We start from the raw sequence: 22,899 nt of genomic DNA, 5'->3' as shown, positions 1-22,899 counted from the left end.
GCAGACACGTCGCATCCTGGAAAACATACTAAAATCTGCTGAAGTGAGCCCCCGGCCGCCCGATGTTGTCCGCGCACGCCGGCCTCAGCTACACGAAGCTTACAAAGCGCCGGCTTCTCGCCGCTGCCATCCTGTTCTGATATTTCTACTTTCATTTATTTTTAGAAATAAGGCAAGAGCAAAGCACAGGAAAGCAGCTCGACACCCGTCCACTGCTGTACCAAGAGGGCCGAGCTGTGGAAGTGACCGCTGACCAGTGGCCAGCCTGCACGTGGATGTTGCTCTCGGCCACTAAGGGTGGCTCCCGTGCAGGGAGCCTGTCTCTGCCCCCCGTCCTCCCCTGTTGGCAACAGAGCCCTGGTGTTTTCTGGGGAGCCTGGAGATTGTGGTGGGTGGCCTCCTCCCACCCCCGGGCAGTCAATGTCCCTGGCCTGGCCAATGAGCCACTTGCAGCCAGGCCTCCCCTGGATGTCGCCCCTCCGTCCCTTCCTCCCTCCTTCCTCCCCCTCCCCCTCCTCAGGTGGGCTGCTGCCCTGGTTGGATCGACGAGCCCGGAGTTGCCAGGGACCCTGTGTCCCCACCTGGACAGAGGGGAATGAAGCCCCAGAGTGAAGCCTGCCCGGAGGAAAGGAGCTGAGATGTGGAGAAAACAGACTTCGGATGGCACAGTGTGAGGTTCTGGATCCAGCCCTGTATTTGGACCTCTTGGCCATAAGAGCCAGTAAATTCCCCTTCTGAGTTGACTTTATATCCCCGGCCAGCACATCGCCAGTTTGGACCACGCGAGAGTGAAGGCAGCCGTGCCCCCCGTGCCTGCAGCCAGACCTTGGGCCCCTCCTCCCGGGGGCTGCGGCTCCCAGGCCTCCTCGAACGGCAGTGTCCACCCCAGGAAGCTCAGTGGTGGGACGACACAGGCGCGGATGCGGCACCAGGACGAATCAAAGGACAACGGGGGCCGGGGGAGATGCCGAGCATGTCAGCACGTACTGACGGGCCCTGCGCTTAACTTCCGGAAGAGACGGCGCTGATCTCTGGGGACAGAAAGCAGATCGGAGGGAGAGGAGACAGGACCCCAGGCCTCGGGGGCTGCAGTGGAGCGACCGTGTTGTCACAAAGGGAGAGAAAGACGAACCCCTTTCAAACGAGAATTTTCTTCTCTTTACTAAAATGCAATGGACACTTCGGGGCCACCTTGTAGGAAAGAAGTGGTCTGGGCAGGAGTGAGGACTGGGCTTCCCGCCCCAAAGCCACAGACCCTCGGCCACTGAGGCCCAAGGCCCACCCCAGCGCAGACGTCTGTCTGCTGGAACCGCTGGCTCACAGCCGGCGGCCACACCCAGCCAGGGGTGACACGGAGGCCGGGACTATGATGAGCAGACGGGGCGTGAGGCAGGAGGCGGTGTGGGCCCCCAGACGAGCCCATGTCCCTGCACTGTGACCCGCTTCCTGGGCCCTGGTTCCCCAGAGACACCTGCGCCAGAAACGGGAGCTCATCTGGAGGCATCTCTGGCTTGAGCCACAGGGGCTGCCTGGTGGTGGGGGTTTGGAGACGCCCACCCGAACCCTCAGGGCCCAGACCTCAGCCAGGGCCCAGGACGGAGCCTGTCCACACCACGGGGAAAGCGGAGCCCACGCCCAGCAGCTGCAGCCGTCCCGGGCCCGGCCCTGCGGCGGCCGCTGGGCTCCCCCTCCTCTGCTCGCCCAGGTGGGCCGGGCCTCCCGGTGCTGCTCCCAGGACCGTGAAAGCAGGCCCGGGCAGCAGCGGGCAGAGGGGCTTCCTGGGCCTCCCATTGTCCACCTACCAAATGCCTGCTCAGCAGCTGATCACAGCGACAGGCCGCCGCGAGGAGTACTGGTGAGCGCTGCTCAGCTGTCCGCTCAGCCCGCCCGGGTGCCCGCTGCCGCGCAAGGTGGGGTCCTAGCCACTGCTTTTCCGCTGACTGAAAGCTGGGAATGGCGCTCATGTTTTTAAAGATCAAGAAGGGATAAAAATCAAAGGAAGAATAACATTTGTGACCAGTAAAAATAATCTGGAGTCCAGACGCCAGTGTCCACCCACCCACGCCTGCGGGCTGGAAGCTGCCGCGGCTGCTCATGGGGCTGTCCGGCTCCTGGCCAGGCCCTGCCGGGCACGGCCTGCTTCTTTGCTGCACAGCACCTGTGTGGTCACCCGTGCTGAGTAAAGCAGAAGTGCAATGGGCCTGTGCGATGCTTCTTGGGGACCAGACCCCGGGCTGCCCAGGTGGGAGGGCGGGGACCAGCAGCACCCCCTCCACAGGGATCTAGGACCTGATGTCCCAGCCACGGGTGGAGGTCGGCCATCCTTGTGTTTACAGGAGAGCTGAGGCCAGGAGCAGGGAGGGGCCTGGGGCTCGGGCACCCGGCCAGCGGGGCTGGGCTGGGCCTGGGGTGACCTTCGTCCTGCCCTAAGCATCATGGAGGCCCTGAGGTCCCCGGGGTAGGGACCCTCTGTGCCAGTGCTTTTGGCTGCAGTGCCATCACCACTGGCAGGGCCCACGTGGGTCAGAATCAGAACCAGGAGTCGGGCAGCATGGGGCGTGGACAGGAAGGAAGGGAGGGGCTGAGCCCGAGGTGGGATTAGGCGTCCCCACCCTCGGCCACGGCCGTGTCCTGACTCGAACCACAGCTGACATTCAGAGGGCCTCTGCCAGTGCGGGGCGTCCTGTGTGGGAGCCCAGCCAGGAAACTGGCCCTTGGTCTGGGCCGTTTTTGCACAAAAGCCTCCCACTTGGACAGGTCCTCCCTTCCTGGGCTGCTGACAGCTCCGGCCACCACAGGAGCTGGAGAGGAACCATATCTAATCAATCGAAGGCTAACTGATCAGCTTCTAGGGCAGCAGCCAGCGTGGGGCGGGGGGGGGGGGGCGGCAGACTGCGGCGTGGGCCCGGCTTTTCCTTTCCCGAGGACTGGGATGGGGCCCAGGGTCCTGTGTGGGTGCGCCTTCCACATGGGACCAAGAAGGCGGCAGGGAGATGAGACCCCAAGCCCCTTTGTTTGGGGGACTTTCAAAGCGGCTCACCAGCGTGGGCCAGGCCCTGCTTCTCCCATCCTTCCCGGACCCCCATCAGGAGCCCGGCGGCCCTCCAACTGGCTATCCCAGGAGCTGGGGTGGCCGCAGTGATGCCAGGACACACAGACATAGGGATGCAGTGGCCCTCCCCAGCCACCACCCTCCCGGTCCCTTGGGCCATCAGTGGCCAGCACTGTGGACGGCTGCCAGGGCTGAGGTCGCTCTGAAGGAGAGGGCAGAGCAGGGCCGGTGGGGTTCTGCCTCGTTGGAATGGGCAGGGACCCACACGGCACAGGCTAGGGACACACACTCTCAAGCAACGCTCTGGTGTGAAAACGAACATTTATTTTCACGGTAAACGGGCGAGAGCTGGGGGCGGGGCAGTCACAGCTCTACTGCCACCTCGCCCGCGAGGGGCAGGCGTCTCTGCGGAACTCACACTTGCCGGGCGGCCTGGTTCCCGCAGACGCCCCGAGCCGCGTCAGGCGGGGTGGGCCAGATCCCACCCCAGGCTGGTCGGGGCCGGGCGGGCAGGGCTTCGCGTACTTGGAGCTGGCCGGGCCGTGCTGGGCCTCCGCGTGGCTGCCGTGTCCTTCAGCCGGGCCGACGGCGCCATCAATGCGCAGCTACAGCTGGTTGAAGGGGACCAAATCCATTGAACAGTTGATTTGGTTCCATTTTACCAGCTTTAGCAAAGCATTTGTGTCCCGGATCCGCGGGAAACAGCGACGTCGACGTCAAAGGCGGCTTCCATGGGACATCCGGGCGAGATGTGGGCACACGGGGTGTCCAGGCTCTGCGCCCCCATCCTCCCCTGCAGACCACCCACGTTGGCGGAGGGGCCCCAAGGTTGGTCGGGATGGGGCTGGAGAGGGCAGGGGCGTGAGGGGCATGTACACCCCGGACACACAGATAGACAGACATACCCCCAAACACACAGGCCCGGACACACGCACCCCAGAAACACACAGACACACACACACTCACAAACCTATCTTCACACACCATTCACACCCACTCACACTCACACACTCACCTGTCGGGACCACTGGATGCTGGGAAGGTGGGTGGGGGAGAGTCCTTGTTCCCCGGCGCTGACACCCCTGCTCTGTCAGCGTCTGGCCCCTCGCTTCTCCCTCTGTGGTTCACTCACTGATTCTTCAGCAGCCCTGCCCTTCGTCCAGTGCCCAGTGCATCACCCGAGCCTCAGTCCTGGGCACAGCCACAACCATCAGGACCTGCCCTGGTGGACGTGCATCCTGGGGGCCTGGACCCGGCAGCTTGGAGCCCTCATCCCCCGCCTCCTGCCCAGGTCACCTCCACAGCCAGAGCCGAGGCAGGACAGCACCCTGAGTCCCGCCTTGGGCCCTGGCTGGCAGTGAGCCCAGCCAGCAGCGGCCTCTGCCCAGCCTGGCTCAGGAGGGGTGGGTGGGCTCTGACCCTCCGCGGCGGGGCTGGGTGGGCAGGGACGCACACACTCCCGGGAAGCCACCCCAGGTGGCTGTGGGACAAGACAGGGGACCCGCACAGAGGAGCCTCACCAGGGCCCTGGGCCCTGCCTGAGAACCTGCGGCCTGTCGGGACGATGGGGCTGTCCCCTCGGCTCCCGGGGGTGGCCCCAGGGCCAGTGTGAGGACGGCACGGGGCCAGCCCCAGCCACATCTGCCTGGTCACCCTCAGTGACTCAGAGGGAGCAAATTCCTTTTGAGAAAACTAGTTTCCTGCCAAAACTCGACTCGTCAGGCGCGCAGGGGCACTGCGGCTCTGGCCGTGCCGGGGACGCGCCGTCCGGTGCGTGGGCTTCCCTCTGACCACAGCCCACCCGGCCAGCAAGGGCGGCCGCGTGCGCCCCTGCCCGGCCCAGCCTCGGCTCCGCTGCCTCTTCCCGGGGCCCGCTCTCTGTCCTCCGTCCTGACATGGCAGCCACAGATGCTCAGGCGGTGGGGGCCGGCTGCATGGCACCGCGCCCACCCTCCGGGGTCAGGGCAGGACCCCCGAGGCTGCAGTGCCCCCTCCGCAGGGCTGAGCTGGGCTGTTCCACAGGCCCCCGCCTGTGGTGGCCATGGCCTTGCGCCTCACGTCCAGCTCCCCGAAGTTTGCTGGGAGCCCAGGGGTGGGTACCTCACATCCACGACCAGACGGACGGCCCTCGGCAGAACTCGGCCCTGGAGGACAGAGGGGCTGGCTGGACCCCAGCTCTGCAAACAGCTCTCTTCATTTCACTCTGGGAGCACAGAGGGTGGGGGCAGACCGAGGCTCCCCAGAGCAGCCGCTCCCCGGCCCCCGGGGCAGCCCGGGCAGCGGGGCCCCTTCACCCACACTGTCCATATTCCTGACGAAGTGGAAGATCTGACAAGCTACGGAACTGCCTCCCGCTGGCGCCACACCTGGCCACCAGGAGGGGACCAAGCAGAGGGCCAGGCGGCTGTGCCCCATGTCGTCACGTTGCGGTACGTCATTCCTGGTCCAGTCTCAGGCCGGAGCCAGGCCCAGGCACCCACCTGGGCACGTGGCCCCCGCACCTGCGCGGGTGAGCCCCCACCGCCCCTCTCTGATTTCTACCCACGTGTCACCGCTTCTGGAGGGAAGTCCCTAAATGACAGACCTTTGCTTCTGCGCCACACCCTCCACTCTCCCACTGGAGCTGGCCCCACGTGCCCCTGGCACATTTCTGTCTGCCTCTGGCCTGGCAGGGGCCCTGCTCAAAGCCACTTGGATACCAAAGCAGGACACGGCAGAACACCAGGCCAGGGGCTTGGTCCAGAGCCCCCGTTCTTCTCTACCAGGAGCTGGGAGATTCTGCATCTGCCAATGAGCACAGCTAATGTCTCACTTATGGACACCAGGCCGAGTGTGTTGGCTGCGAAACCCAGTGCGACCCCGGGTGACGGCCGACGGCCTGGGGCTGGGGCTGTCTCGGCAAGCTTGCCGTGAGCCCCCGGTGCCTGCTCGCGTGTGCGCACCCGGGGTGCCGGCTCCCCAGCCCTGTGTGGTCTCGGTCTAGCGGACACTGTGCTCCCCTGACACCGCCGCCCATCCCCCACCAGGCGGTCCCCCGGGGGCAGTGGAGGGCCAGCCCCTCCCTCCCCGCGCCACCCCCACGCCCTGTCCAGGGACTGTTCCAGCTGCTCTGTGGTGAATGAGTGATGTCCACACTTAACTGAGGGTTTGAAGGGCACTCGGGGCTGTGTCCACCGTGGGGTCCCCTGTGAAGAGCCCGGCAGCCCGGGACCCGGCTGCCCTGCTTCTCGCAGTAGTCGCCCCAGTTGGTTGTTTCCACTCACTTTGGTAGGTGTTTCTGTGTCCCTTCCCTCTGCCTCCTGGGGCCTCACTTACCCTCCAGGGCCCCCAACTTCCTTGCAGTGTTTTTCTTTACTCTCTGAAAATGGCCAAGATGCTGAAGTCCCACAAGCCCCAGGCTTCTGAACAGGCTCATGGCTTGGAGGTGCCGGTTGTCCCTCAAGCCCTCCACCCTGCCTCCTCAGGCCCTGTGCTCACCTCCCCCGAAGGGCCCCAGGGAAGCTCTGCCCCAACCTGCAGGCAGCCTGCAGCCCCTGCCACAGGCCACCCCTGCGGACTCCACAGGAAGAAGGTGGGGCCGCTACCAAGCCCTTGTGACTGCAGTCACATGCAAACTGCATTTACATGAGCACCCCTCCCCCCGCCCCTGCCAGAAAGCAGGCTTGCCCAGGGCAGGGCCTGCACCTGGGCCTGGGCTGCCAGGCCTGGCAAAGACGGCCGTGTCCTGGTGAATTTACCATTTGCTGGAGGAGTGAGGCTGCGGCTGGAGCTGGCCAAGGTTCGGCTGGAGCTGGCCAAGGTTCCGCTGGAACACGCGCCCTCCCACCCCTGGCTCCTGCCTCTCTTCTCACCAGGGTGTGAAAGAACGAGGCTGCAGCTAATACCGTTTGTGCATTTTACGAACCAAACAATTAAATAGGTTTTAAAACATCTGCTGATGGAGTCGCCCCACACAGGGAAGTACACTCAGCATTTTTAAGCAGCAACTGACACGAGGTGTGGGGAATCGCTGCTGGAAACACCAGCAGCCCCGCTGACATCAATAGAAAATCAGCTGCTATGAAAATGCAATGTGTCCAATTAGTTATAATCGGAGCAAACAGTGATGTGGACAAAGGCCGGAGCTCCGTGTGTTCGCCGAGACTCCCGCCTGCAGGAGGCTCTGGGCCACGCCAGCCAGCCTCACCCAGAGAGGTCCCTGGTGGGCGGTGACACACCGACACCGGGGCCAGAGGGTAGTGGTGCCACTGGCGCTGCCCCTGCGCACCACCAGGCCCCGAGCAGCGGCCACCGCCTCGTCCAGGAAGCCCTCCTGCATTTGAGAAGGCCCCAGACCCAGGTGCAGACTCAATGAGCAGGATCGAAACTGAGCACAACCTCACCAGGTGAACGCCACCCCGGCACCCCGGCTGTCCGCGGGCCTGCCCTCCGTGGAGCAGAGGGTGACCTTGGGCTCACGAGCACTATGCATGGAACTGGGGGTCTTCCTTGGCCCCCTGAGCCTCAGTTTCCCTCCACAGGAGTGCCAGCGCCATGCAGCCCCTAGTCTCTGCCACTCTGTGCCCTGTCACCTCTGTCAGCTCAGTGGAGTCCCCTGGCCACTTGCTCCTCAAGGGCAGCCAGGCTGTTCTTCACAAGCCCTGGTGACCCAGGACCTCAGAGGACGGCAGCCACTTTGGGTGGAAACCGCACAGGACACCCCCCAGGCGAAGATGTCACTGTCTACCGAGAGCACGCACTACGGCCAGTGTCTCTAGTGAAGGTTGGCACCAAGTACTGCTCAGGGGTGACAGACAGCCCAGACACACCTGCAGCGGAAGACCCTGCCCTGGGGGCCACAGGGCGGGGGCAAAGCTGCACCCCACCCAGTCATCACAGAGACCCAGGCCCCAGGACAGAGGACCTTCCCTCTCCTCTCCAGCCCCGCCCGCACCGCCAGGGCAGGGGGCAGCTCCCAGCCACGTCGCCTCCCCGCGTGGTGCCAGGGTCCCTCCCCTCCCGGCCCAGGGGGTGTGACCGACTCCTATCTGGATCCATTTTGCGTTTTTCACTAAGGAGTCTTTAAAATTTAAACATAGATAACCTAATATTTCTTCGGCAGCGACATTACCTATTAACACTCAGATTCACCACTGAATTAATTTTTAATTCCAGATTTTGGTTAATTATTAAAATAAATAGCAAAGAATTACGATTATTCCTGAGAGTGTGAGCAGCCCTGGCTGCACCGCGGGAGCCTTCCCGGGGGCTCTGATCCGGCTGCGGGGCCCGGACGGCGAGTCTCGAGGGAGATTCACAGTTAAAGGCCAAAGGAAGCCCCGCACCCCCCAAACAGCCTGTTTCTTATTATCACCAGCGCTGCCCAGCCAGACACCCGACAAGACCCACTCAGCCCAGCACTAACTTTTCCATTCCAAAAAAAAGTACTATTTCTCAACCCTGATAAAAGTTTAACACAGAGTTGCCCTGGTCTTTAATAAACTTGTCAACAAAAGGGCAGGGCACATCGATGGGCCCCTCCTAGAGATAAATTTTGCCTTAAATAGACCCAAAGAGCCGGAGCGGGGGACAGGCTGGTGGGGGGATGGGGGCATGGGGGGACGCACGGTTTTTTTGCTGTTCTTTGCAAAACGGCAAGATAGGTTTTTGTGTCTTATTACCTCAAAGATACGGCCGAGGTCAAAGCTGGTGTAACCTGAGGAAAGCAGGCCGCTCGGCTGAGAGCCAGATGGGAGCACCCTGAGGGTGGGGAGGGGGCGGTGGATCTGCTGCAAATCAGTGGCCGATGGTCCAGAGATAACAGAAAAGCCACTTGGCACTACCGGGCCTCACAGGACCACACGGCATCCCACCCACGGCAGAGGGGGTTCTGGGCCCACAGGGCTCAGGGCACAGGGACGGCCGTGTCGCTGCGCCAGGCACACCAGCGGGAGGGGCCTGTCCAGCCAAACACACGCTGGGGCACTGTGGAAGATCCGAGCCGCACAAACAAATAGACAGAGTGTACCTGCCCCCTAGCCCTGCCCAAGTTCCCTGCCCTCCCCCAGCTTGGTGAGGCCTTCAGGGTGGAGAGACATGGAAGTGTGGCTGCCTGCCTCCGGGCCCCGGGACCGCTTCCTACACTTTGAGGGGGACCCAGCAGGCCTATATTCTCTCACTCAAGGTCATCCATTCCACTCCACAGGCCTTAGAGGGTGGTTTGAAATTCCACTGTTAGAGAGTCACTTCTTGGGTTATAGATGGAGGGAAAGCAAGCTCCCCTGGAAAGGAGAGTGACAAGCTGCTGGCCCGTGGCTGTGAGGCCTCTGGGGCATGTGGCTGCATCCGACACAGGAGGGAATGGCTAGGGACAGGTTCAGGGAGCGGGGGCTCAAGGGACCCAGGAACAGCGTCTACCTGCTGCAGGAAGGAGCCTGTGGGAAGAGGACCAGGCGGGTCCCCCTGCCTCGCCACACCACGTACACAAAGCCCCAGCCCCTGGCGGGAGTCCTGGCCCTCTCCCACCCTTCGGTAGGCAAAGGCCATGCCATGCTCTGGGACAAAGACCACCGGCGTCCCCAGGTCTGGCCGGGTTTGATGCCCACACCGGGCAGGGGAGGAGGGGGGCACACACGGACGGAGCCGGGGGTGGGGGCTTGGAGCCTCACCGCCCTCTCTGTCGCTGCCACTGCAGCTGCCATCAGGCACTCCGGTGGCAGGCGGGGTGCGAGGGGCCACCCTAGCCTCCCCCGGCCCGGAGTCACCCGAGTTCAGCCTCTCCAACAGGACAGCTGAGAATGTGGACTATTTATACCGGCCGCGGCGGCTGGAGGGGCGCACAGCCCAGTCGCCATATGTGGGCATGAACAACGGGGCGCAGGCCTGCCAGGGGGCCAGGGCCCAGAACAGCGTGTCTGTCCTGGGTGTCCTTCAACCTCCAGAGGCCCCACTGGGCATCCATGATAGGCCCTGGACACAGCTGCCCTCTCCCCTCCCTGCTGTTAAAAATATTCTGGGTCACTGTCCCTCCCACCCCACACTGTCCTCCACCTACTGGCACATGCATACACATGCCTCTGGCCCCAACCGTCCTCACTGGCTCCCACCCCGAGCTAGAGGTTTGACCCCATGGGGGACCCCAGCCTCTCAACCACCAGGTCCTTTGGGTGTCGCCCCGAACAAGGAAAAGCCAGTGACCTCCCCACCCCGTGCGTGTATAGTGGGGCCTTCTTGCTTTGTTCTCTGCCTGGGCTGGACACCAGGGGCCTGGAGGTCCCTCTGCGCCCAGCGTGCCTGGCCCTCACTGTTGCCCGGCCCTCACTGTTGCCCGCACCCAGTCGGACCACCTCCCTTGGCCCAGGAAGCACACCTGGCCTGAGACTTAGCGAGGCCTCTGATGCCCTGGGTGGGTCGTTTGAGGAATCTGGCACCTTTGCAAGATCTGCTGCCCCGAGTCTTTCCACCTAAGGAGCAGAGCAGGGCTGTCGGCTGTCACAGGTGGCCTGCCCTTGAGATGCGCAGCCTGCACACAGCCTGCCCGCCAGCCCAGCCCACAGCTGTGCCTCCACACTGCTCCGCCCCCAGCCCCTCCCTGCTGGCAGCTGGGCCTTCCCAGGGTCAGGGCCAGCCTGGAACTCTTGAGCACTAAAAGCAGTCGCCACTGGGCAGCCAGGATCACAGCCCTGGGGCGGCCCAAGCTCTGCCTGGCCGGGTCCTGGGCCAGCTGAGAGAGGCCCAGAGCAAGACACAGGCTGGACCTCCCGGGAGCTGCTGGTGGCCCCCTCTCTTCCCAAAAGGCCTGTCCGCCTCTTCCCATCTGGGAGTCCAGCTCCTGGGGGGTCAGGGACACTGGGCAAGGCTGGGGTCCCTCAGAAACCCCCAGGGGCTCCAGGCTCGGTCACCCCAAGGAGCGGCGGGCCTCAAAGGCCGGGAGCGGAGCTGCAGTGAGGCAGGAGGGCCCTCTGCAATCGGACGTGCAGCAGCCAGCGAGGCTGAGTCAGCACAGAGCTCTCAGACTGAGGGCCTCGGTTGCCCTTTATGCTAAGGTGGCAGCAATTAATGCAAACTGCTGGCCCCGCCCACTGCCCTGGCCCCGCCCACTCCACCTTCCCAGCCCGCAAACGGCTCCAGGCCCCATCGTCCCCGCCGCACCCTGGCCCTAAAATTACTCAGGTTCCCTTATTTTTCATTTAGGGCACTTTAGGGCGGGGGATTTGCAATTCAAGCCATGTTCGCTTTGATTGACGTGGGCTGCGGGTCAGTCTAATCATCTCAAGCAGTTTGTTCTCCAACAGGACGTTTTCCACCGGAGGCTGCCAGTTTCAGAAGAGACCGCTAATTCGCACCCCAAGACGCCGCCACCGGCCGCCCCCACCCAGCTGGGAAGCCTCGGCAACGAAGTGCTTCCTTGCACCTGACGCACCATCCAGCAGGAGCCACCGGCCGCCCCTCAGAAGCAGAGCCACACTGTGCGAGGCACCTGGCCCTCCGTGCAAAGCACAGCTGCGCACGCCTCGACCCTCCCCCGACCCGGAGCTGGCCGTCCTCCAGCGCGGGAGTCTCGCTCGGAGCGAGGCTGGAGTCTGCGGGCCGCAGCACAGGAGAATCGCACTGAGATGGCCCCACCACTCTTCGACTGTTTCCACCTGCGGGAGTGGGGGCCTGCTGCCCCATGCCAAATCCCCAGAGTGTTTTCAGAAAATTCAGGAGCCACCCCTCTCTCAGAGCACAGAGAAAGGGGCACTGGCCCCCTCGTCCAACCTGGGTTTCTCCCCACAGCCGCACAAAACCCACCCGGGGCCCCATGACATCAGGCAAGCCCCCCAAATGTGGGGCCATCCCGCTTGCGCCCTGCCCGGCACAGCCAGCTTCTTTTCCCTCTGCTGGAGTCCTAGAGCCCCGAGGTCAGCGTGTCTGGGTGGGTACCTGTCCAGCAGAAGCCCTCCGGGCAGAGCACAGACACCGTTCCCTCCTGCCTCTGCACTCCTGGACACAGAAAGGCCCAAGACCCTACTCGGAGGAACCCACCCTTGCTAGCGGGGTCCTCGCCAGCTGCCCCCCTGGGGAGCCAAGAGCTGCAGCTTTGAGTACAGAACATCCCAGCGGGGTCAGTGTCACAGAGAGGCAGCAAGACCGCTGCGCAAGGGGTGCACGCCAGGAAGGGGCTCTGCCTGCTGCAGGGAGGCGTCCGAGGGCTGCCCACTTTTAACTCGGCAGATGAGAGACCCGCGGTGACTTACGGCTCAGAGGGCCATGCCTCTTCTCTCTGCAAACTCTCCAGTTTTACTGCTCAGCCAAACCTAATTCCAAAACACTAATGCTTTTATTTAAACACCACATCCTGCCATAAAGCCTTAATGTGCAGCGGGACGCGTCGAGGGGGAGAGAGCGCGTGTCTGCGGCCGGCCTCTGTGGCTGCACCCGGCTACTTCCCTCCCTGTGGCCGGAGCTGGAAGCGGGCAGGACAGAGATGACCTTCCCGGGCATGTTGAGCTCTGGGCCCAGGGGCCGGAAGGAAGGCAGTGCCTGAGGACAGGCCTACCTCCCCGCTGTGGGTGTCAGCGGAGCCAGAGGTGGTGAGACCTGAAAACTGGGCAGCGGCCCCAGGCCACCCAGCCCTCCTGGACCCTCAACTACCATCAACTCCTTGGAAGGTGGGAGCCACATGCAAGCTTGGAACTGCCCACACCTCCTTGTCCCATGGCTCCTTGGAGGGGCCTGAGTGGCTCAGGGAACCTGGCTGCCCCCAGACCTGCTCACCCCCTCCTCCCCCAGCCCACACTCCACCCAAGAGCCAAATTCCTGCCAAGGTCAGGGTGCAGGAAGGTCTGGGTCACCTGCCATGGGTCTGGGCATCAGTGCTAGGAAAGGCAGAGCTGACACACACTCTGGGAAAACAGCCCTGCGGCCCACGGAGGACTCACCCCAGGCTGCAGATGCCACCGCTCCAGCAGCCAGAAGGGGACAGGGACCCCCTCCCACAGCTGCCCAGCCCCCGCCAGCTGCCCTAGGACCCCTGCCCTTTGCCTCCCCAGAGAAGGGCCGGCACTGCGGAGACAGGCTTCAGAGACCAGTCACAGAACCTGCCCTTGTCCCCTGGGCAGTCCTGGTCCAGCCGTGGGACCTTCAGGACGTCACCCTGCCCCCGTCCTGACTGAGACCTGGCTGGTGGCAGGGCAGGTGAGTGGTCCTGGTCTGCACGATGCCAGCCCGTGTGACCCAGCTGTCCTTCCTAGCACAAAGCGCTTCCAACCAGAGTTGCTAAACACAGAGGAGAGCAGTGTGGGGCTTTGACAGGAGTGGGGCGGGAGGCAGGCCGAGGTGAGAGACACACAGCCCCTTTGGTTTCTTGTCTGAAGCTTCACAGGCACCCGAGATGCCTCAAAATGCTGGTCTGTGGATTTCAGAGCATGGGCCGGGCTCAGGGCTGCAGGTGCCTCTAAGCCCCCAGGAGGCCAAGCTATGAGACACTGTGCCTTGCAGGCGGCCTGAGAGCGAAGACCAAGTGTCTTTCCCTCAAAAAGCCTCTCGCGTGTGCCCGTGAGTCCCTCCCCTCCCTGCGGCCGCCCAGCCGATGGGGAACAAGCTGCTTTGCTTGCCCTCTGAGTGGTTTTCAGCCCCCATCATGCAGACAGCCCTTTCTGCTGGAAAATGACCCCTTCTGGGGGGGTCACTGTCACCAAGTGACACGCCAGGGCCACTGCCACCCCACGTTCCTCAGCCAAGGCCTCGCACCCCCAGCCCCTGCATGTCCCCCCCCCCGGGCGGACCCCACGCCTGCCACAGGCCGCCTTCCCTCCGCCGCAGTCAGCACGCTGAATATTTAATGTCTGATGAACGCTTCCACCTGCTGACACAGGCAAAGTGACAGAACAATACCGGCGGGGACAGGCCGGCCACTGACACACAGGCGGCCTTCCACCAAGGCCTGCCCCAGGCAGCCCCTGCCTCCGGTGAGAGGGCCCTGACCTGGAACACACACTTCTCTACATTCCATAGCATAGCAGGTCCATATGGGCACGTAAAGAAGTATGTTTCCCAAGCAGGTAGTTCAATGGGCGCAGTCTGTGGGCTGGGGGGCCCCGGGGGAGAGAGAAGGCTGTGGGTTCCCAGGGGGTCCAAGCCCCGGAGCCTCCCGGTGCGTGGAGCCCGCACACCCGCTGCCGCAGCCCTGCTCATCACCCGGGCTCCACGGCCCCCTGCCCGGCTCTGACCTCCGCGTCCCTCTGTCCCCCTCCCACAGGCACACACCCAGTTCAGAAGGGCAGAGAGACCGTGCGCTCCAGAAAGACTCACGCGTCCCTCCGATCGCCCCCACAGTCGTTTAGTTTTGCATCAATGACACAAGAAAGGAGTCAGGCTGCCACCTCCCACCCTCGCCCCGAGAAGGGTGTGACTTTCCCTCCCCGAGACGGTGCCCGGGCCTCCGCCAGCACCCTTCCTCTCCACCGGGGCACCCCTGTCCTGCCGCTCAGGAGGACCTGGCCACAAGCGGTCAGGGAACAGGCGGCCAGAGCCAGCAGGGAGCCTGGCCCCCCTCCCCATAAGTGCAGATGATTGAGAGGTGGACAGGCCTTACCTGGGCAGCTGGGTGGCTTCCCGGGCGGGTCCCTGGTGATTCAGTCTCCCAAGAGCCAGCGCCCATGAGGGCGGGGCTTGTGCCTCTGTCTTTGAAGATGTGCTGAGAAGGGCAGTTGCAGGTGGACCCTGTGTCCCTGGAGGGCGGCTGGGAGCTACTGAGAAGTGGCCTGTGCTGCAGCCAGCTTCCCCGCGCCTTGGCCTGACCATGGAGCAGACGCCCAGCCGGCGAGGGACTGGTGCCGGCTTGGCTCCCCCACTCTGGCCGCCGCCTCCTCTGACTCCCTCCCTCCCTCCCTCCCTCTCTTCACCCTTTCTCTCCCCTTCACTCCTGGTGCATCACCACCTGAAACGATGCTTGCGCCAGCGGGCGGCTCGCTCGGGCATCCGGGGTGGCCCAGGCACCCAGGCGGCCGGACCTCACCTGGCTCTTTGTGGCCTGCGCCCAGCCTCCGCCGGGCCTGATCAATACCAATTTACAGTCAAACGCAGGGGCCGCCTTCCTGTTAATGAGTTTCCCCTGAGCTCACCGCTTCTAATGAACCCGTTAAAGAGGGTTTAAGTAAACTTAGCAAGCGGCAAACTAAGCACTTTGGAATATTTAATTGTATCGATATTATTTTCCACTGCATTTCAAAATTTCCCTGTGATGGAGCAGGAGAGGCCCCTCGGCCCCCTCACTTTCTATGGCCACCACGAAGCCAGGAGGTTGAAGACCACGGAGACCTGAAGGAGAGCGACGGGACCTCGGTCAGGTCCCCACCACAGGGAGGGGCACCGCCCCAGCGTGAGGTGCTTGGGGAGCCAGAGGAGCCGTCGGGTTGTTAGGAGCAGCAGGGGCGGAGGCCTTGCCGTGGCCCAGGTAAGGCCCACAGGTGACTGGTGGGGCCTGGAAGGGGGGTGTCACTGACTGCAGGACACACCTGGGGGCCAGGAGCCAGGCCAGGAGCAAACACAGAGGGTCTGCACTCTGGGCCCAGGTCTTGTGTGGCTGGGAGCTGACCCTGGCCTGAGGACGAGGCCCTGGGCCAGAGTGGACTTCCAATTCTTCCTCCATCAGCAAGATGAGATCCGGGGTGACCCTGCCCACCCCTCCCCACTGAGCAGCCCACTGGTCCCTGCAGATGGGCCAGAAGGGTGTCCAGATGCAGCCACCACCCTGGGCAGGGCAGTGTCTGCAGAGCCTGCATCACACAGAGGCAACTGAGCAATTTCTCGAGTCCCTGGTCTTGGCAGCTGCACCGGGCACGGCCGGGCTGGCGTTTACATGGGGGGCGGGGCATGGTCAGGGCTCCGGGGGGCACCCCCACTAACAGGAAAGAGCTACCAGCAGAAGGACATGGCGGCGCAACGTCCCATCTCTGTGTGACTGTGCTGTCTGTCATCTTCATGGAGCCAAGGATAACAAAGGGAAACTGAGACAGCTCTGGGCCCCCCACTTCTCCTCAAGCCCCTCAAGGTGCCCCTAGAGAGCCTTGAATGAAGTCTAAGGTTCCTCTCCACCCTCTGACAAATGAGGCCTCGGGTTCTGGGAAGAGTGGCCCAGACTCAGGCCTGGGACGCCCCCCTCGCCCCCACCCCCAGGCGTTTATATGGATGGTGTCTGGAGGTCAGAGGGAAGTTGGGAGCCCCCAAGGGCAGGAGAGTCACCCCAGTTCCAGCCAGAGCCCCCACGAGCTTCTGTCCACTCAAAAATGAACCACAGCCACTTTTGAAAAAGTTTCCCTGCTTGATGGAAAAGGAGGACCCAGTCACCTCTAAGGGCACCCTGTGAGGGGCAGTGAGCTGACCCCGGGCCCCAGGCCTCGGCCGGAGCTCTCCAGCTGTGAATGCTCCCAGCTCTCAGCCCCCAGCCCAGCGGAGGTCGCGATCTCTCGCCAAGACCACCTGGCTGCTTCCCCTCCAGCCCCCAGTCTCCGCCCACATGTGCCCCCGCTGTGCACGCCCAGCACAGGGAAGCTCCCTACCCTGACCCTGGCTGTGAGAGCCGCAGAAGTCCAGAGTCCCCACCTGGGGGAGCCTCGCCATGTCCTCTGCTCCAGGACCCTTGCCCCCAGCACCTCCACCATTATTGCTGCAAGTTCCAGGGTAAGTTTCGCCACACTTGCGTCTGCTCTGCGCTTTGTTGCAGGTTAATCACGCCCTCCCCGCCGAGGACCCCAACCCGGCACCCGACCCCCAGGCACCCTCAGGGCGTCCGGAACTACCGCTTCCTTGCAAAATGCCCGCATGTCAAAGTTCGTGCATCCCGGTTGGACGCGCCCTCCCGGCCCTGTTGGCTGCTGGCTCTGCAGTTTTCCAAATGCGGACGATGCCGCGAGCCAAGAGAAAACTCCAAAGCACCCCCGGCTGGAGCCACGCGGCGCCAGCACGACAGCTCCCACCTCGCCGGCGGGCACACCCCCACCGCGGCAGCCGGCAAGTTTGCGGGGGCCGCCCGGGCGGGCTGAGCGGGACTCACCGCGGAGCCCCTCCAGCCGGGCTGGCGACAGCGGCCGCGGGCGCAGGGTCGCGGCTCCTGGGTACGATGCGCCCCGTGCGGCTCCCAGGGAGATGCTGCAGCCGTGGCAGCACCATCCACCTTCTCCCGGAGCCAATCGTGAATGCAGAGGTGGGGGAGGCCGGAGCTCTCAATGCGTCCGCACTTGGGGGGCGGGGGGGGGGAGCAGAGAGAAAGAAGACACCAGGCACCCCCTCTCCGCACCCTTGCCCTTCCCCCAGCCCTCCTGCAGTAGCAAAGACTTAGCAGAGAGGGAGATCTTGAGAGAGAGAGAGAGAGAGAGGGAGAGAGGTGCAGGGGCGGCAGGCTATGCGGAGTTCAGGAGAGCGACCTTTCCGCCGCACACCTTGAGCGCTCCCTGCCTGGGCTGTGTCTGCAGGACGCTTCTGCACCCCGCTGGGGTCAGCACAAGGTAGAGGTCAGGTGAACAAAAGGGGAAGGTCCCGTGGGCTGCAGGCTCACACAGGCAAACGGCTGACCGCACGCGAGACCCACACGGGCCGGGGGAGGGGGGGAGGGGAGGGAGTGGAGGGCCGACCCGAGAGGCCAGCGCGGGCGTGGGCCCCCCCTCGGATCAGGAGCCGGCCTCACCTTTGCAGTCCTTATATACCCGGCCAAGCATCCCAAACACGCGCCCCGGCCAAGTGGCCCCCTCAGGCTGTGCTCCCTGACCATATTTAGTCAAGCAGGGGAAAAAATAGCCTGTCAGCTGGGCCGCGGCTGGCCGGCCACCGGGAACAGGGTGGGTGCGCCAGCGCCATTGACGGCCGGTCCTGGGCCCAGGCTGCCGTCCGTCCGCTGCCCCTCCCGGCCCCTCCCCACGGGCCTCCCACCGGCTGTCCCTGCCCTGCCGTCCCCCTGCTATTTTTAGTCCAGCCCAGTACAGAGGCGCCTCGCGCAGCCAGGCAGCAACCTCTCTGGCCAGGCAGACCGTTCCTAGGGGTGCTCCAGGGGGACCCAAGTGGCCCCTCCATATCCTGGGCCTCCAGCTGGCTGGATCCCACCAGTGCCTCCTGGGCTTTGTCCCTTTGCCCAGAATTGGGGCCCAAATCAGGTGGTGAGGGAGCCGCTGGGTTTCCAGAGGCTCCCAGGCTCCCCAAGTAATAAGGACAGGTCACCTTGGACAGAGTGCTTGCTGCCCTCCACCCAGGCCTGCAGCTGGGGCTGCATGTGCATGGGACACCCCGAGTCCACGCACTGGTTGAGCTCGGGCACCCCCACCCTGGGCTCACGCCTACATGATGTAATGGTTGCGTGCCGAGCGTAGCCTGCAGGAATCATCCTTGCAAGGCCAAGACGCAGAGACCAGTCGTCCCCCCTAATGTGTGGGCAGGTCTCTTTGCCTCTCTGGGGCCCCCTAGGACCAGGATGGGGGGCTGTAATAACAGGATGGACCCATTTCCCCAAAATCCAGGTGCAGAGTTTACACGGGGAGAGGCGGGGAGCAGTTGGCATCCCTGATCCTGGAGTTTTGCCCTGGAGAGGCCTATTGCTCCGGAAGGCCATTCCACACCCTTCATTTCCCAAACACTGCAGGCCTGGCCCAGCCAGGGACCTGTTCGGTGGGGGGTGTCTGTGCCTTTCGGAGTAGGTTCCCCTGTGCCTGACCCCCCAGGACATGCCGGGCCAGGCCCTGGAGCACAGGGTCCCAGCCTGGGGACCTGGGTGTGGTGGGGATGCTTTGTGGCTCACCCTCTGGATCTAGCCCTTCCCTACAGCAGCACAGGGCAGAGAAGGGAGGGCCGCACATCCCAGCCTTGTCCTTTAAGGCCCGGAGGAGGGGCAGGGCAGTGGAGGGGCCCTGGGGCAAGAGCAGGCCGGGGGACGGTCGGTAGTGGGCTGGGGGAGGTGGGGCCAGGCCGGAGCCCAGTGGGCCAGCACCCTTGGGAAGCTGTAAGTGGCTGGGAGGCCCAGACTGGCAGACTTTGCTCCCAGAACCACAGGCCCAGCCAAGGGATCCTTGGTTCACCCCGAGAGAAGCAGGAACCCTGGGAGGTTTCAAGCTGCCCTTGTTCAAATGCGTTTCTGGGAACCTCCTGCTGACAGTGGGAGGGCAGCCAGTATGAGGGGCAGCCCTGCACGTGCTCACCACAACCGCCGCCCACCGCCTCGTTCTCCGCCCGCCCCGCATCCTCTCCTCCCTGCCTCCCTCTCCGGGCAGCAGGTGGGCTCGGGAGGGAGGACCCACAAAGGTTGGGCAGGGAGGGAGGGTCAGGGCAGCCAGGGACCCTTGGCTGGGCCTGAGGTCGGGGCCAGCCCACCCTGTAAGTGATGCTCCTGGCAGTGGGGGAGGGGTGCAGAGTGGGCTCGGCCGTAAATCAGCCCCAGAATCACCCTCTCTCACAGTGGCAGCGCGGCCCTCACAGACCCTGGTGGGGTGCAGGGCCCTCTTCCCAGGAGAAGGGCTGGTGTGAGTGGCTGGTCCCAGCGGTCCCCAAGATCCCCAGGACAAAGCTATATGACAGGACGTGCATTCATTCACCCACACCACCGGCATCGAGGGAACTCCAGGAGCTTTTCTGTGGATTATCTCTTGATCTTCAAAGCACCCCTGAGAGGTGGGTACCCTGCTGTCCTCACTGTACTGGGGATGAGCGGGGCTCAGAGGGGGAGCTGACTGGCCTGAGGTCACACAGCTGAGGGCAGAGCTAGGCAGCATCGCGTCAGGACAGTCCAGCCACTGCTCCCGCCCAGCTGCCTCCCAGGCCCCCTCGTGGGGGCAGTAAAGATGGACCCAGTGTCAGCTGTGTTGGACGCTGAGTGTTGTAGAAGCGTGGGCAGCAGCCACGGGCCCCCTGGACCTGTCCCCCGGCTCCTCAGGGGGGGTGGCAGGTGGCACGATGGCGTTTCCCAAGCAAGGGTGGATAAAGCAGCAGCCGGAGAGCCGCCAGCCTGCCTCCTTGCTCACTCCTGCTCGCGGCCACCTGGGGCCAGCTGCTCGTGCCCAGTGGAAGGTTCCGCCGTGGCCGGACGTGTTGCACTCACCCCCAGGGCCACGGCGCCGCCCCAGGCTGCTGAGATCTCGAGCTGGGGCTGGCGTAGCTGCTGACTCAAATGCTCAATTTGATGTGATTTTGTTAGTTTCAGTCGCCACCTGTGAGCGATGCCTACTGTGCTGGGCAGTGGGAGACAGAGGACGGTGAGTGTCATGGAGGTCCAGATGCCCGCAATGGGGAGCAGGGAGGGCGCAGTCTGGGGAAGGTGTGGTCTTGTAGGTCAGAGGTCAAGTGAGGCCTCTATGGGAGGTATACGGGGGCCCAAGGGATGTCAGAGTGCAGTGAGCAAATGTCTGGGGAGGAACACCCAGGCAGAGGGCACCGGGAGCACACGGGCTGGGGCGGGAGCATCTGGCTGTGCTGGGACAGCAAGGGGGCGGGAGGGCAGGGCAGCAGTGAGGGTGGACTTGCCCACGGCCGGGGCCGGGGCCGACTGGGGTGAGGCTGCTCAGGTGCAAATGCTGCAGGTGCGAGGGGGTCCGGGGAGCTGGCTGGCCAGGGTACCCGGGCCACCAGGGCCGATGACAGTCCAGTGAGGCCCAGGTGTGGTGGGGGGAGGCACTGAGGCTCTGGCCAGCCCTTGAGAGTTTGCGCACGAGATCCGCTGACCAAGCAGAGGTGTTCACAGAGAAGGAGGGGGTCTGGTGCCTGGTCCCCCAGGGGAATAGGGTGCCTCTCCTGCGAAGGGGTTGGAGGAGGAGGGGGAAAGGGCAGGTGGGATCTTTGCCTGGTGGGAGAGGCTCTGCCCGATGGCTTGGAAACTGGCCTGCCCTCTATGGAGCAGGAGGAACCTGCCCGGCTACGGAGGGGAACTCCCTACTCAGAACCTGCTGCAAATCTCAGAAAGGGTCCCTGGGGTTTGGCCTGGGGAGCTACTCCTGGTGAGAAGCCTCCAGAATTTGGATAACCTGAGGCAGGTGCCTTTCTGGGTCACAGGACCCGTCACCTGGTGAACCCCTCACCCCCTGAGCCGGGAAGAGGGGGAGTGTTGCTGGAGAGCAGTGATTTCCTGGAAGCACGGAGGACAGTAATGGAGCCGGCAGGGCCCCCAGGAGCAGTGGCTTCTGCCTGAGAGCATTTCCTGAAGCTCCATCCCTGGGGGCACAGGGTGGGGGCGGGGGCTGGGCAGGCAGGCCTCACGGGCATCCAGCACATCTACCAGCCTGGGAAGAGGGAGGGGTGCAGGCAGTGCCCTCTGGGCCCCAGCAGAGCCAGGTTCCAGCCTCACCGAGGCCCTCAGGGGCCTGAGTGCAGCAGGGGCAGTGACAGCCCCTCTGACCTCTGGGTGGAGAGGAGGCTGAGGTGTGGACAGAGCCCCTGACCGAGGCCTCAGACCAGGAGGGCCCCCAGATAGGATCACTGTCTCACACGCCAGAGGATCTAATGAGTAGATGGATGAACGAATGAATGAGTGACTCAACCAATGGCTCCAACTGTCCCTCCACCACTGGGCAGCTGTGGCGGTGGGGAGCACGTGGTGGGGCTGGCAGAGTGCGGCTGGACCCATGTCAGTGTGTGCTCAGCTTTGGAGGTGGGGGCAGTGAGGCTGGGGTCTTATTGGTAGAGGATGGGGGCAAGGCAGTGCCAGTGCCCTTGGAGGGCCAGGCCCGGTCAGAAGGAGGAAGCCCCTCACCCCTGCCTGGGCACACCCCACCACAAGGTGTCCAGAGCCATTTGGAGCGTTATTCCCCAGTCAGTCAGCGGCGGTCCCCTCCGACAAGACTCTGCTCTTCCACGAATCTTTAAGCAAAACAAAATGAAACCTATGCTTTATTTTTAAATTTCACTTATAGTTTCAGACAACAGGTGACACTCTCCCGGCAGCGGCCTCTCTGTTCCGATGCGCCCAGGCTACCCCACGGAGCAGGTGCGGAGCACCTGGGGGCGTCTCTCCGGGGGCCGCGGAAGACGCTCACCGCCACCCGTCACCAGGGAAACGGCCGTGGGGAACACCGCCCCAATACCCTGGGATGGCTATAAAACACAAAAGCCCCAAACTGGAAAATGACAAGTGTTGGCGAGGATGTGGCGAAATCTGAACCTCACAAGTTGCCGCTGAGAATGGGAAATGGTGCAGCTGCTGTGGAGAACGGCCGGCAGCTCCTCAGAAAGGGAAACAGCGCATGCAGCAATCCCACCCCACGCTCCGTGCCCCGGAGTGAGACAAGGACCCAAACAGAGACCCCGTGTGCCCTCACAGCAGACCGCGCTGGGCCCGAGGCCGGCGCCTCGCCGGCTGTGGTGCGGGCGGACCTGGAAGGCCCAGTGCTGAGTGCGGGGTCAGACCTGGAGTCCACAGACACGGAGCAGACGGGGCTTGTTGGGGCCTGGGGGAGGGGGAGACAGGCCACTTGGTGGGAACCAGGCCGCCTCCGGGGGAGGAACGCTCTGGAACCAGAGGGAGGTGGTGCTTGGTCAACACTGTGACTGTGCCAAATGCAGCTGAACTGTTCACTTTAAAACGATGAATTTTATGTTACGAGAATTTCACCTCAATTAAAAAACAACAAGAAAACAGAAGTGGAGCTCAGGGTCCAGCCCCACGCCCTCTCCCCATTGACCCTTGTGGCCTGGACACAGGGCCACTTGGACTGCAGCACAGGCGCCTGATTGTGAAGGCCAGGCTCCTGCTCTCCCGGGACCTGAATGAGGGGGACCCCAGCTTCACCTCTCCCAATACCCCGATACCTGGCTCTCCCACAGATGAGAGCAAAAAGGAGGGAGGTGGGGGGGGGGAGGGAGATAGGGGGAGGAGGGGAGGGAGGATGGCCAGGGAGATGGAGGTGGCTGCTGCC

At 63.7% G+C, this 22,899-nt stretch overlaps 1 protein-coding gene and 1 long non-coding RNA gene across 3 annotated transcripts; one reads left to right on the top strand and one right to left on the bottom strand.

Annotated features, from left to right (window-relative positions):
- Positions 1–3,356: 3,356 nt before the first annotated feature.
- LOC141574076 (uncharacterized) lies at positions 3,357–17,207 on the bottom strand. Its single transcript, XR_012500712.1, has 2 exons — positions 17,070–17,207; positions 3,357–15,334 (listed from the first exon to the last, which is right to left on the bottom strand). It is a non-coding gene; the product is annotated as an uncharacterized LOC141574076 (long non-coding RNA).
- LOC105068497 (uncharacterized) lies at positions 15,193–22,614 on the top strand. Of its 2 annotated transcripts, XM_074347569.1 has the most exons (5): positions 15,193–15,470; positions 16,740–17,520; positions 19,455–19,666; positions 20,190–20,247; positions 21,898–22,614. In XM_074347569.1, exons 2-5 carry the CDS (start codon positions 16,838–16,840, stop codon positions 22,082–22,084), a joined length of 1,140 nt encoding a protein of 379 aa, XP_074203670.1. In that variant the 5' UTR covers positions 15,193–15,470; positions 16,740–16,837; the 3' UTR covers positions 22,085–22,614. The 2 variants fall into 2 exon arrangements, 1 of the variants encoding a protein (XP_074203670.1); XR_012500711.1 differs by lacking the exons at positions 15,193–15,470; positions 16,740–17,520; positions 20,190–20,247 and adding an exon at positions 15,679–16,696 and having other exon boundaries at positions 21,898–22,588.
- The last annotated feature ends 285 nt before the right edge of the window (positions 22,615–22,899 follow it).

This window comes from Camelus bactrianus, chromosome 19, assembly GCF_048773025.1.
Source record: "Camelus bactrianus isolate YW-2024 breed Bactrian camel chromosome 19, ASM4877302v1, whole genome shotgun sequence".
Classification (NCBI taxonomy): domain Eukaryota; kingdom Metazoa; phylum Chordata; class Mammalia; order Artiodactyla; family Camelidae; genus Camelus; species Camelus bactrianus.
This window is presented reverse-complemented; position numbering and strand designations above follow the sequence as displayed.

Coding starts and splice junctions, on each gene's coding strand:
- LOC105068497 (XM_074347569.1), top strand. CDS start 16,838: ATGTCAAAGTTCGTGCATCCCGGTTGGACGCGCCCTCCCGGCCCTGTT. Junction 17,521..19,454: donor CCCGCTGGGGTCAGCACAAG/GTAGAGGTCAGG, acceptor CCTCTCTCACAG/TGGCAGCGCGGCCCTCACAG. Junction 19,667..20,189: donor CTTCAAAGCACCCCTGAGAG/GTGGGTACCCTG, acceptor TGATTTTGTTAG/TTTCAGTCGCCACCTGTGAG.